Here is a 14807-nt window from a genome sequence, read left to right on the forward strand (position 1 = left end):
GTGGTTTGGGACGTTTGTGTTTCAGGAGTATATATTGTTTTATAATGATCTTTTTATACATTGGTTTCTGGTGCTGTTACAGCTGCACTAAGCTATAGCTTTCACTCTGGTGTTCCTGAAACCATGTGGAGATGGTTATGGTTATATTTAGTAAGCCTGTTTTGAAAAAGGGTTTGACTGTAGATCACATGGAAAGAAGGGGCCTAAGAAACCATTTGGCACACATCAGACAGGATGGATGGACACCATTCTGTCTCCGTCATCAATCACTAGGGAAGTGGGTGATCAGGTGACCGACGGGTGTAGCTAATGTAGTAGCCACTAAGTGTTTGAAAGTGGCTGCCACTTCCTAACAAATACATTTTCAGTTTTGGCCGGTTTCCAAAGGACAACTTTGGTTAATTAGTTAAGAGTGAAATGACACAACAGTCGTTTCCATTTACTTAGAACGGTGCTGCGTCCAAACTGATTGAATTCAGTCGATCGTTTGTATACATGGTAACCCCTGCAGAAGTTTATTAAATATATCAGAATTGATGCTTTCTTGAGTGTCGTCCATGAGTGAGTATAACGGAGAAGAGGATTCTACATACGAAGACTTTGTCTTCTAAAATCCTTTTATCAAAACATAGATCCATTGATCCATTCGAACATAGTTTATGTAACATTTAACACTTAAAAAGGTCAAAAAGAGAGTGATTTAGAAGAGAAGTCCTCTTCCATAGTTGATTAATATAAGTGGGATGTATTTCAAAACTCCATGTAGTCCCTTCTTGAGAAATTGCTCTTAATTTTGTATGTATATGAATTCTATTTAAATGGGTCCCCCAGAATAAGTCTGTAATAACAAATGAACGGAATTAAAAATATAAAAATGATCATTACTACCCTGTATTGCAATGCAATTGTAAAACATTGCTGATGCATTTAGTTTTAGGTTATTAGATTTAGAACAGTGAACCGTTTCCCAGCCAGGGGAAGATATTTTTAGATTCGTTCGTCTTGTCTAGGAGGATTCCATTTGGTTGTCCAGGCACAAGTAACAGCTTTGTATCCACCACATGTTGTGCTTTTGTTTGTAGTATCAGGCAGAGAGCCAGGCGTTTCAGAGTTAAGTATCAGGCCCATGACGGCAACCTGCCATTACGTCTTAACATCTAATAACAGGCTCGAACCTGACGGCGTGAACGCTTGCACTGATCAGCTAGCAGCTACGTGGCTAAAAATACCAAAACCAGGTGCAGTTCGGTTGTTGTTGATTTGCTTCAGCTCTCCTTCCCCCTTTAATTAAACTACCGAACTCCACGATAAGCATGTTGCATTTTGTCTGGACTGATTAGGAGAGTGGCTTTTTGGGTCTTGGTGAAGTAGGGTCATTATCTCATTGACTTCTCTACAATCAGACTTCATGTTGTACGGTACAATCCACGGTATGATCGTCAAGCCACGACCCGGGTGCTCACACTGTGAGGGTGAAATAGAAGATAAAAGGACCCCGTTCTCACTAATGACAATTGTCAATAAAGATTTGAAAACTATAGGTAGGTAGGTTCACAATAGCGCTGGGTGGTATGACCTGAAATGTACATCTCGGTAAGAGTTTGAAGCACAAACGTAATGGTTAATATCACGGTATATTCGTCTTTTCCTAAAAAGTCAATATAACTGAAAATAGGTGATTGTGTTTTTACTTGAACAAAAAATCAAGTATTTCTAAGTATTTCATTTATGTACTATAATATGCTTAGAGCGAGTGTTAGGAAGTTAAACATGTCATAATTCACTCTTTAGTTTCTATTTAATATTGCTGTGAAAACATCTCCTTCAACAAACTGTATTTATTTAACTTTATCGACAAAAACTTCATTTCACAAGATTACGTTTGAACTTTCATGGTAGCGTTGTAGTTCACCTTTGCCCTATACTCACCTTTACTAAGTAGAGATTAGGTCAACGCAGCTTCTGTTCACTGTTTAGCCGTTTAGCTCCGCGCTGTCGGCAGAAGAGCCAGTCATAGTGATCACTCAGAGCAGCATGCATGAAGATGAATTACAAAATATTAAGCGTCTGATTAAGTTGGCCGTTCCAAATGTTTTTAAGGTTGTTCCTTCTCGGCTTATTTTGGACTTAATAATTAAGAACTTTGTGTGTGTGTGTGTGTGTGTGTGTGTGTGTGTGTGTGTGTGTGTGTGTGTGTGTGTGTGTGTGCGTGTGCGTGTGTGTGCGCGGCAAAAGTGACCGGCAAAATATCAGAAATATGAAACCGATTTGCCGATCAGCTGAAACCCGGCACTGACTCCATAGACTGTCGATGCAAATTGTTGACATGCCAGAAATGAATCCAAAATGTCTGCCGGTCGGTCAGGAGCACTTGATCTGGCTGTGATTGGTCCTCGCTCTCCTCCTCTACACTGCATGGCAATGTACCCCCTACGAAGCTGAAAATCGGTCCGACTCTACAATATGTCGTGCTGCTCCAACTCAATGTATTTCCAGCTTTTAAGATACTGGTTCTACACAGGGGCCGCTCAAGACGCCTTGCAACAAGTTGCATAAAGTCTCGAGTCGTGACCAGTTATCCGACGAGTTCTTAGTTTGGGTTCGGATTAATCTCCAAATGAAGCAAAGAGGTAAAACTAACTCTTTTATATCACAAGAACAAATGCTAATATTTGAGAAAAAATAAACTACTTATTAGGCAGAAATGTTTGTCCTTCTTTTGTCCCCGCCCTTCAGGTTGGGAACCAGCAGTCAAAGATAAACATCAGCCGAGAACGTTATCAGCGGGTAACATTAACACAGCTTTAAAGACAGACATGTTGTGATGGATGATGGACGTCCCATGTACTGTACAGACAGACGCTGCCTTAACAGAGGTGAAGGAGGACGATGGCAGGAGTGATGGAATAAAATGCAACCTTTGTGGAAATGTTTGTGGTATTTGTCGATGCTGTATTTTGTGTTTTTATTGGATCACAGCACATTCTTGGGTGTTTTAATGAATACACTTTGTAATATGGTCTAGTAGTACAACACCACCTCAAAGCACAACCTCAACACAATCCACTGACTGTAGCGCATCACAGCACATCGCTGGTCGCTCCTCGTACATCTGGAATTGGTTGTTTATCAGAGCAGCTGTTGTGTTGATTGGTCTGTTGTGACAGTATGTCAGTGTGTGTCTTCTTCATATGATTTTTTTTTTTTGCGGTCCCAGTGACTGCGCTGCTCGTCGGGTCACAGCAGGAGCGGCCGTTCATCGGAAGTGGGATTATTCCGCGTGGAGTTTTCTTAGAACCGAGGCTCACGTGGCCGCTGGACCAGAAGACTGCGTCGGTGTTTGAGCGGCACAGTGCGGAGCTTGATCAGGTGTAAAACAACATAAACATGACCTCCTTAAAGACAGACGCGAATGTATTCTCTACTACGCTCTGTGCGCGACAGGTACAGACGCAAACTGTTACTCACTGTCTATCTGCTGCCAGCTGCACTGGCTCTGTGCACACGGAGGCCTCCGCACCAGTTCTCCCTACCGGGACCAGTTCTATAGATCGGATGAACAGTAGATAGATTATACTTCTCCCGTTTGGAGATGCAATGAAACGACTTCACTTGTCCGTTTCTAACTGAGCTATTCAAATCGTATTCAAAGCAGAGTAACCCACGGCCATGCAGAAGCAAAAGTAGAACCTGTCAGATATGAAACTACAAATAATTAAAAATGCATGGCATCACATATTGCACTGTTCCTATTAGTATTGCTTGTATTGATTATTCTTATTATAAAAAGCAGTTTTATTTAATAGTATAGTTTTCACATTATTAAGGCGCTTTTAGAAAACAGATCATTTCTGAGTATCGGTATCCAAAGGATAGTTTTTATATTTAACGTGAGGACATGTCTGACTCCAGCACAGGTTGCAATCTCACCTCTCTTATAACGGAAGCAAAGTGCACTTAGACAAAACCCTAACATCCTTGTTGATTATTAATAGCACACTTAAGCGAGAAAGTGTGTATCGCAGGGAGCTGTAGCACAGCATACCGCATAACACCTCACCTCTGTCTCTCTGATCCGAGTGTGTGTGTGTGTGTGTGTGTGTGTGTGTGTGTGTGTGTGTGTGTGTGTGTGTGTGTGTGTGTGTGTGTGTGTGTGTGTGTGTGTGTGTGTGTGCGTGTGTGTGTGTGTGTGCGTGCGTGCGTGCGTGCGTGCGCGCGTGCGCGCGCGCGCGTGCGCAAATACAGGTTGATTGCATGTCGACTACGTTGTTTTCCTTTTTTATGGCTGTGCACAAAGCTCTGAGAGATGAAGTGAAACTGAACATGCAGTAGGTCTCTGTTTGCTCCAAATCATCACGTTGTGTGTAGTAATGTTACTTTGAAGTGTTCAACTCATCCAGAAACTGATGGATATCATAGAGGTGCCATGTTGGCCGAGGATTGACATTTTCAGCTTCGCTATGTGATGCGTGTTGTGTGTGTTTCAGACTGTTGGCACTGTATTTTGGGACCTTTGCTGAGTGTTTTGCTAGTTTTGCGCAAAACTATTAGTCGAGCAGGACCAAAACGTGCACGTGTTTTGTTTTGTTTTGTTTTGGCGGCGTGTCGCACGGCTGAGCGACCACACGTGCAGCTCCTGGACGATAAAGCTGTGTTGTATTGGTGGCAGAAACCTCACAGACGGATCTCTCAAAATGTGGACAAATAAAACCAAAACTATCGTGATGGCTAGATACCACCACATACTGTACATGCATCAGTTCTTTTTGTGATGCAACCCTCAATGTATCAGGTGTTTGAGCTACACATAATGTACATAAAAATCAAGAAAATGATTTGATGAGATTTGTCATAAACAAAACTTAATTGTGGCATCACACAGAAATACCGCTCCAGCATCTGTTCATTATTAAATGATAATGGCTCAGCAGAATTCAAAGGGTTAAACCTATTAATTCTTCACAGCTAGCGGGTTCTTCTACTAAACATGCAGGGCACTTAATACATTTTTTTTTTTTAAAAAGCGTATCCCAGTCTTGTATCTACAAATAGGACTCTATCTGTCAAGTAGAAAACCAAAAGACGAATACTTTTTTTTTTGTTTCAGAATATGTGAATTTAATCTCTGCAATTCCTCGTTGATGAAATTTGTCAGATCGGTTTTGCAGGAGTTCATTCAAGGAATGCTTGAAACAAAAGCAGCAGAGGATGTCACACGCTGCTCCTTTATACGTCAGAAAAAAATGGGATTTTTGAAAATGCAACACAATATATTCTGGGATCGTAAGCAGAGGGCAGTGTACTTCGGTGTAAAGTGTGTTCTATAAGTTCTATTTGCAGACTTCTACAACGTAAAATGAAATGAATGCAGTCGACAGAAATACATTTTTCACATACGTCCCAGTTTTATTTTCTTCTTTGCGCCATAACCTCAATTACTCATCCCGGGCAGACAGATGTTCTCCCAGTGCCCCGTTTTCTACATTGGTCCTTGGCCTCCTCGCTGCCTGTCCTCCACCCCATGGTCCATGACGGCTAACCACTGGAGACACTTGTGTTGGCCGCATTTCGAAAAGGAGGCTATTTTTACTCATCGGCTCCCCTGTACCAGTTAACATAAAGCCATGCCGTATGTGCTCGACGAGAGTTTATGTGTGAAAGCATCGACGGTGATGATCAGGAGACCCGGCAGCTGTCCTGCTTAATCCTCAACGTTTTGGTTCTTCAAACTTCATCAGAGATGTTGCCGTCTTTACTATTCTGATATCTCTCCATTTATTTGGTGTCAAATCATTGATGAGGAACAATCTTTACGTAATCATGAATAAATAATAAGAGATTGATAATTTAACCCATGCAAGAATTTGCCAGATGGTACAAACGGAGTTCAGTTGCAGCATGCATGGCCCCTCATTGGCCTCAATAGACAGAAGCTGCTAGGTGGTCCAAATATTTGCCCTTTGACAGTCCAGCTCCTTGCCCCCCCCCCCCCGTTGACGTTTGACTCTCTCTCTCCCCTTCTTCTTTCCCGTAGACTGCCTTTTCAAACTGTGCCCTATGAACAGATACTCCGCACAGAAACAGTTCTGGAAGGCGGCGAAGCCTGGCGGCAACAGCACCACTGACACACTCCTCCTCACTAAACTTCACGTAAGTGTCAATGTGTTAGTGTCACAAAGCTACCGCCTTTTGTATTCGTGTGACATGTATATGCGTCAATCACTCCTTCCACAAATAGCAGTGACTGCTGTCTTCCCTGCTCTGTGTTTTTAGCACGCCGCTGACCTGGAGAAGAAGCAGAACGAGTCTGAAAACCGCAAGCTGCTGGGATCAGTCATCCAGTATGGAAATGTCATTCAGGTGTGTCCAGGAACCTGTGCGATAAGGCGCTTTGGTTAAACAGCTCTGCAGCGACTAGATATGACGATGTGCGGCCGGTAACACTGACTATAGAGACGAGTTTTTAAATAGTTGCTGCAGCACAAAGGCGTGCCACAATGATGTCAGTTGTAATGTCTTATCTCGCGTCGCTCGTTGCACGGGAGTGGTTAGCGCACAGGTATGAGCTCATCCGAAATCAAGAATGGTCATGCATTCCTCCCCAGTGACACACACACACACACACACACACACACACACACACACACACACACACACACACACACACACACACACACACACACACACAAAAGACGGTACATTCTGTACAGTGTAGGATGTCCTCTGTTCTGGTAGTAATGACCACTAATTGGTTCCTGGTTAGTCAACTAGCTAACACAGAGAGGTGCAGTTCGAGGACTCGTCGGGTCTACTCTGCGGTTGTAACTCACCTACATCACGCTGTAGGGTTAAGATGGGCTTTTAGCTAAGTCTGCTGTGGGCCCAAAAACTACACCGAGCTTATTTTTGACAGGGTGGGAACTGTTTAAATTGGTGAAACAGAGGTCATGAGAAGCATTTAAGGATAAGAGATTTCAAGTAGTATGAAATGTAGAAACCAAACAGTTCCAGAGACGCATATTTTCAGTGTTCCCTTGGCACCAGTTGTATCAGACTGACATCTTTCTATCTCTGGCTTCCACTGTCTGCATTATGTTTTTGATAGTAGCTTTGTGTCTCAATGCTGTTTCTTGTTTTGCCAACAGCTGCTGCACTTGAAAAGCAATAAATACCTGACGGTGAACAAGCGACTGCCTGCGCTGTTGGAGAAGAACGCCATGAGAGTGACTCTGGACTCGGCGGGAAACGAGGGCTCCTGGTTCTACATCCAGCCCTTCTACAAGCTGCGATCCCTGGGAGACAGCGTGGGTAGAGCGGGGTGTGGGATGCCAGTTAATTATGATCATTGGGGGAAATTAAGGAGGTATTTTAAGGCTGTTCACCAGGTTTGAGAAAACAGAAGTCACATAAGCTCACATGAAGCGTGAATAAGACGGAATGAATTAAAGATGGAGGACAATCGGCCCAATCCGAGCACCAGGTCAGGCCACAATGTAAGATATGGCGCTGTCGACATAGCGCCAACATTTTCACAGTTTCTGTCAGTGGCTTATGGAAGTTGAAAGGGTTAAAATGACTATTTTGCCAATTAAGTCACACTTTATTAATCACCTCGGGGAAATGCATCATCTGCGTTTGACTCATCTTAACCTTTTTAATTACAAGAGCAGTCGATGTGCAGCGGCCAGCTCCAGGGTTGAGGCCAGTGACTTGGTCAATGTCAGTGGAGAGAGATGCTATGTAATGATTTTGTGAGAACATAAAGGTTTCTGTTTGAGATTCCGATTGATCGATGAGGTCACTGGACTGAAACCAGTGTTTCGATAAAACCCTCTCTCAAAGCCTGCGCACTCACAGGACAATAAGTTAATGATTATTAGAGTCGGAACTAAACTTATTCTTTTATCGATGCTTACTGTGGTTATTGAGTGATGCTCAGTGTCAGGGCTGCACCTCAATGGTTCTCACCCTGACCCCTTCATTACACTCACAATGTGGTCTACGACTCCCTCTAGTGCTTATCTGGAGGCGTTGGTGCGTGCGTTATGTTCACCTTGAGAAGAAAAAGGAAGTGAAGAATGATGGCTGATATCTTGGGATGTGACTTACTTTTGGTTTGGAAATGAAACGGAGTGCTCAATGGCTCTCAGAGCAGCAGGTTTTTAATCTTGTTTAAAGATTTTCTTTTAGAGACCGAGTCTGTATTTAAGGACGTTAATTGTCCATTCTGCCCCACGGTGTCCCGTCTTGTTTCTGAGTAACGGTAACTGATTCCTCTTGATTTTGTCGAATGCATCTAAACTGAAAATGCAGTGTGTTCTGTGTCTTTGTTTGTTCTGCTCCTGCAGGTGGTGATTGGAGATAAAGTGGTTCTTAACCCTGTGAATGCGGGTCAGCCTCTGCATGCCAGCAGCCACCAGCTAGTTGACAACCCAGGATGCAATGAGGTCAATAAGACACAACTGCTTCATTAAAGTGGAAAAGGAAACTCCGGTTTAAAAGCCATTATTATGTATAATAAGACGTTCACACGCTCCTCTCCTCTGCCTGGCAGGTTAATTCTGTCAATTGCAACACAAGTTGGAAAGTTGTTCTGTTCATGAAATGGAGTGACAACAAGGAAACGATACTCAAAGGGGTGGGTACCTCTGGTTATTGTGTGACATTAAATTACATTATTCAAAATGAAATTACATTAATCAAAATTCCAAAGTACCTTTTTTGAAATGCATCTTCTAAGCCAGCATTTTAGTACACATTAAACATTGTAAAACAATTGAATAAACACAGTTTTTAAGATACATTTAAAAAAACATCTGCAAGAGAATAAAAACAACAATAAAACATTGACATACGTGTGAAAAATGTTACTTTTTTATCCTTTTAAATGTTGTGTGTGTGTGTGTGTGTGTGTGTGTGTGTGTGTGTGTGTGTGTGTGTGTGTGTGTGTGTGTGTGTGTGTGTGTGTGTGTGTGTGTGTCTTTTGTAATGGCAGGGTGATGTCGTCCGGTTGTTCCATGCAGAGCAAGAGAAGTTCCTCACTTGTGACGACCACAGGAAAAAGCAGTATGTTTTCCTTCGAACTACCGGCCGGCAGTCTGCCACTTCAGCCACCAGCAGCAAAGCACTGTGGGAAGTAGAGGTTAGCGCTACATGTTCTCCTGGATAAAAAGCCACTTCACTCTTTGGTGTCTGTCATTGTCCTTTTTATTAACTAGGTAACTTAAATGCCCACTTTTTTTAAAAGCACAGTGCCCTTACATAACATAATATAACAAAGCATACAGTTGTTTATGTTAGTAGATAACACTAATAATGCAGCATTGTAGGAATTTGACACAAGACGTACTAATTCCTTCTTTTGCCGCTGCTAGGTGGTCCACCATGACCCATGTAGGGGGGGCGCAGGCTACTGGAACAGCCTCTTCAGGTTTAAACACTTGGCCACTGGGTGTTATTTGGCTGCTGAGATGGGTGAGGTGAGTGTCAACTTCTTTACCTTTTTTTTTTTTTGATCTCTGTACCCATGCATACTATTAACTGCCGTTCACACACTGTGTTTCTAACATGGCAGCATAGGCCCCAGTTTTAAACTGCAAAGTACTCCGACATCGTCTAGAGCCATGTGGTGTTAGACCGGTAAATTAAATGCCCAGCTGCAGTGACTGAAATTTGAAATGACTGATGCCTGAGTGTGTTTCTCAGGTGAATGCAGACTTTGAGGAGGAGAGCGCTGAGCAGCGGTCCTCGGTAAGACTTTTTTTTTCCCTCCCGAGTGCTTAGCAACGTCACGCTGGTTGCCTCGCTGCTATTGATCGAACCCGTTTTTAATTCTGTGCTGGATCTTTGCTCTCTGCTCCAGGTGGTGGACTTTACACCCTTTAATTTCCAGGTACTGTCACAAAATCTTTACTTGGCTGCTGCAACCTAGCGCAAAAAAAAAAGAAGTCATTGTCATGTCTGCACGCGCTGTCTTCTGCTGTCCAGCTTCTCTCTAACCCTCAATCATCAAAAGCTCTTCTCGTGTGGGTTGCGTGTGCCTTTAGTAGCAGTAGATCCCCACTGGGTGTCACCAAGGCATCATCTCTCAGCTGACGTATGGCTCATGTGAACATCACCGTTAGGCGGCAGTGTTGTACAAACCACTCTGAACCCAACAGGGCTGTGGTTGTTCACCTGTAGTTCTCAACGACGTGCCATCAAGGCCCAACAGCCTGCAGCGATGACTGAAGTGTAGCTCACTGGTTTGCTCTCCTTCTGTCAAGAGTGAGGAATCGGCTTCAGTGGCGACTAGTAGCTTAAAGCGCAAACATGCACCCTCCTTGGCCTCATAGTGGTTCAGGATTGATGGCGTGGCTTTATATACGTGTAAACGTCTCTCCAGTTTGTGTCCAGTGCTTTGCCCTCTCTGTCTCTCTCTCTTTCTCTCTCTCTCTATCTTTCTCTCTCTCACTGCGTGTTTTCTCGCTCTAGCTGGATGTGGATAATGAAGCCTTACGAGGTCGTCTGCGAGCTCCGCTGGAGAAGATCATGTACACTCTGGTGCCAGTTCCCGACGGCATGGACATCTCCTCCATCTTTGAGCTGGACCCCACCACTCTGAGAGGCGGAGACTCCATGGTGCCCAGGTAGAATACAGAGTATACCCCCACGCTCCAAGGAGAACTTCTTCTTCTGGGGGGGGGGGGGGTACATTCCTTAAAAATGTACATTCAAATATCACAGTGGTAGAACACGACTGAAAGACATCTAAGGATACCAACATGATACCAACAGAATGGGAAAAAAAACAAACATTTGGTTTGTTTATGTAAATTGTATTTGTATTGCTGTACATAACATAGCTCAAGGCTGTTAAATACCCGCACCAGTGTGCAAACATGCCGAGGAAGTGACACTCAATACAGAGACAATGTCAGAGAAGCTCTCAAGCGAAACCATGTTTCTCCCCTTCAGTGGAAAAAAAAAAGACCATCAGGGATGTTGGAACATATGGGAGGGAAATGGGTGGAATGACAAATATTTTCAACGCCACAAGACCACAGTGATGTCAAGACTACAACAAATCAGAGTGGATGTAGTAATGATCTGACTCGTGTGAAGTTGAAGGGGAATTCGGAGCCTTACTAGGAAGGCAGTTTCCGAGGCGATGAGAGTTTATTTGCTTTTGCAACTACGAACAAGGACGCCCTTTGTTATGTGTGGTCTGTTTTGTCTGAGTTACCAACCGTTTTTTTTTTTTTTTCTGGTCATTTACTGACTTGACAATGATTGTTGCCCAATCCTTGTTTGGCTGAATCACAGATGCCAGTAAAAGACACCGGTAGTGGCCATATCTATGTTTTGTTTTTTTAGTTTTTTTTACAGGGATCAAAAGTTTATTACCTTTTGTGTGTCTTTATTGTAGACTTTGCCCAGTGTATAGTCAGATTAGTGTTGCTCAAGATATAATGCCACTGAAGTGGAAAGTCTGTGGGCTTGTGTTTTCACACGTGTGTGTGTGTGTGTGTGTGTGTGTGTGTGTGTGTGTGTGTGTGTGTGTGTGAGTGTGAGTGTGTGAGTGTGAGTGTGAGTGTGAGAATGTCAATTTACTGGTCACCTTTTTGGATGTTGTGATACCAGCCGAGGAGGGTAAGGAAAGTCCCAGCTCGCCGTGGAACAGGAAACCATTGTAATCAGGTTGAGAGTAGGCATGGACAGTGCCATGTAAGACCGTTTGCTACGTGTCTGATCTGAAACCACAAAGTAGACGTTGCGTAAACACTGCGCACGTCTTCGCACATCATACGGCGGATACATGTTTAATAGGACATGTGCTCTTTATTCCTGGGCTAGTATTAAAATGAGTCATGCTGAGTAAAGCAATATTTGACAGTGGTAAAACCAAACCCTCTGTCCTGTTCCTTTTTATTCTTGTTGACATTACAATGGTACACTTGTACCCGTCGTCGCTCATTGGTTAAAATCGGAGTCTCTCCGCCACAGTCACATAGTCAGGTGTGTGCCTGCGTGCCGCAGACTGCGACTCCTTGCCCCGCCCGTTCCTACCTTTAGCCAGGGGGCTAATCAAACTGTAAACCTGTTAGCTTCAGTAGGTGTTAGCGTAATGCCTGCCAAGAATACGGCTACTGTCTGCTGTCTGTCCTGAAGGGCTAACGAGCTTCACACACACACACACACACACACACACACACACACACACACACACACACACACACACACACACACACACACACACACACCTGCTCTTCCACACGTGCAGCAGGTATGAATGACGTAGCTGGCTCAGACTTTACTATGTGTACAGGTTTAGTGCTTAATGGAGGGGAGATGATACTGTACAGGTCAATACTGGCTAATCTGTAATGCCACACACTTGGCTGAGAAAGCCTTCGTAAGCAGCCGCTTCCCTACCATGGAAGTCTGTTTACACATCGTGTTACTTCTGAGTAGCAAGGATAGGAACTCAGAAATGGAGCAGATCAAGTCCGTTACTCGTGACGCTGTTTAAATCAAGTGGAGATTATCATCATTATCTTTGTTGTACTCCGTGAATACAATCAATCCTGTCGAGGGTTGTAGCTTTGGGACCCAGAAACGTAGACAGTGGTGTTTCATCATGGTTTGAAGACCAGCAGCTGGTTTAGTGGACCCGGACTCTAAACTGGGGGTTTTCAAAGTCTTCCCTCAGAAAAAGCTCTGAAAAAGATGCCTCCTTGCTTAGTTTCACCAGTATGCTTATGGGATCATGATTACATTATTTGATCCCATAGCTGCTCAATAATTGAGCCAAAATAGCCTAATATTTCTGTTTGACATCACTGAGAATACACCAAATATGTGGGAAAAAAAGGTCTGTCCTAAGGCATTTATTAGTTTCTGACTCTGGGGAATCTGGGAAAAAACGTATCATTTCCCAAAAGTATTGTATCTCTTTAACCAAATCCCACACATTTAGGCTATTCTATATGATCTTATTTTGAAAGCTAATTAGGTAGGACCTAATATTTTCTCACTTCCATTCCCTGAGGTTCTCCTGGGGAAAAAAAACAATATCAACCCTACAATGGAGGTACCCTTCTTCACGAGCCCGTTTAACCTCCTTAACATTGTTGGTGCTAAAACAATGCTCTTATAAGAACAACTAAGAAATTAGTGTTCTCACTAAAGAACTACGCAAATTCGTGTCCATCCCGGTCGTCGTCTCAGACAATTTCCTCTGTCACTGTGTCGTAGGAGCTCCTATGTCAGGCTAAGGCACTTGTGCACCAACACGTGGGTTCACAGCACCAACAACCCCATCGACAAAGAGGAGGAGAAACCCGTTATGTTACGGGTGAGTAGTAGTCATGCCACGGTGAAGACGCGCAGCACGGCTGAGGTTTCCTGAACGGGTTTTTACTAAAAACGTCTGAATTTTCCAGATTGGAACATCGGGAGTAAAAGAAGACAAGGAAGCCTTTGCCATCGTACCAGTGCCGCCAGCAGAAGTGCGGGATTTAGACTTTGCCAACGATGCGAGTAAAGTGCTGGCGTCCATTGCTGGCAAGCTTGAAAAGGGCACCATTACGCAAAATGAAAGAAGGTGCAGTAGTGTTACTGTGTGTATATCCGTAAATGTTTAATACTCACAGAAATAATTTTTTTTAAAGTGGACTGTAAAGTTTTACTGTTTTGTGTTTGACTATGTACACTCTTCAGGTTTGTGACCAAGCTCCTGGAGGATCTAGTTTTCTTTGTGGTGGACATCCCCAACAGTGGGCAGGATGTTTTGGAGATCATGGTTAACAAACCCAACAGAGAAAGACAGAAACTCATGAGAGAGCAGAATATCCTGAAGCAGGTTGGCCTTAAACCTCAAAGACTGTAACTGCACTGATTTTTTTCTTTAGAGCGTATGATTAACTACATTTTTGGGTATTAAAATGCTCCGTTTCCATTTCAGATTTTCAAACTTCTCCAAGCCCCGTTCACAGACAGCGGCGATGGTCCCATGCTGCGACTGGAGGAGCTTGGAGACCAGCGCCACGCTCCGTTCCGACATATCTGCAGGCTGTGCTACAGGGTGTTGCGGCATTCCCAGCAGGATTACAGGAAGAACCAGGCAGGTGGACTCAACAACTCCACTCCGACCCCCTTATATACTCGGGCCTTATCTTGGCAGTAATCATCCCCTCTTTTCCATGTCGCCACAGGAATACATAGCCAAACAGTTCCGCTTCATGCAGAAGCAAATAGGATATGATGTGCTGGCAGAAGACACAATAACGGCTCTGCTCCACAACAACCGCAAGCTGCTGGAGAAACACATCACTGCTGCTGAGATAGACACATTCGTGACCCTAGTGAGGAAGAACCGGGAGCCGAGGTGAGGTGCGCAGGAAGGGACGGGCCCTGGTCTGGTATCATAAACGGTCTGTGGCCAATTTTGGTCAGATGTGTTTGTATAACGGCTCCTGAGGAATGTAAATCTATGTAAATGTATTCAAATGTGTGCCGAGGAGTATGAGTGGAACTGCTTGTGTGTGACCTTGGCACAGCGAGTAATTTGCTGACAGTTAGTGTGTGCTTGTGTTGTGTTAAAAGTCCTGTCAAGTCCTGTTAAGGATTTCTGAATCAGGCCGATCCAGAAGTTTGTACAAAGGACGGCCTCACAGTTTGAAATGTTCTAGAACTGAAAATGTGAGGGCCAAAAAAAAAGAAAAGGCGTTAGTATTTCCTGTACTTCCTAACATACATCTGTAATATAATCTGACCACGCATATCTTTTAAAGATGGAAGCCCATTTTTGCTTAGTATCTCAAAAT

At 43.7% G+C, this 14807-nt stretch overlaps 1 protein-coding gene across 1 annotated transcript in view; it reads left to right on the forward strand.

Annotated features, from left to right (window-relative positions):
- Positions 1 to 14807, forward strand: part of itpr1b (inositol 1,4,5-trisphosphate receptor, type 1b) — a 75228-nt gene that overhangs the window by 4345 nt on the left and 56076 nt on the right. Inside the window, 15 exon segments of the mRNA XM_068720289.1 lie at positions 6035 to 6150; positions 6274 to 6360; positions 7146 to 7304; positions 8349 to 8447; positions 8555 to 8638; positions 8996 to 9142; positions 9375 to 9479; positions 9706 to 9750; positions 9863 to 9892; positions 10474 to 10628; positions 13237 to 13336; positions 13425 to 13585; positions 13702 to 13843; positions 13946 to 14104; positions 14196 to 14368. Coding sequence (XP_068576390.1) covers positions 6035 to 6150; positions 6274 to 6360; positions 7146 to 7304; positions 8349 to 8447; positions 8555 to 8638; positions 8996 to 9142; positions 9375 to 9479; positions 9706 to 9750; positions 9863 to 9892; positions 10474 to 10628; positions 13237 to 13336; positions 13425 to 13585; positions 13702 to 13843; positions 13946 to 14104; positions 14196 to 14368 — 1762 coding nt within the window.

The sequence above is a fragment of the Cebidichthys violaceus genome, unplaced genomic scaffold (genome assembly GCF_023349555.1).
Source record: "Cebidichthys violaceus isolate CVI_PGR_0920_01 unplaced genomic scaffold, fCebVio1.0.p SCAF_25, whole genome shotgun sequence".
In the NCBI taxonomy this organism is placed as follows: domain Eukaryota; kingdom Metazoa; phylum Chordata; class Actinopteri; order Perciformes; family Stichaeidae; genus Cebidichthys; species Cebidichthys violaceus.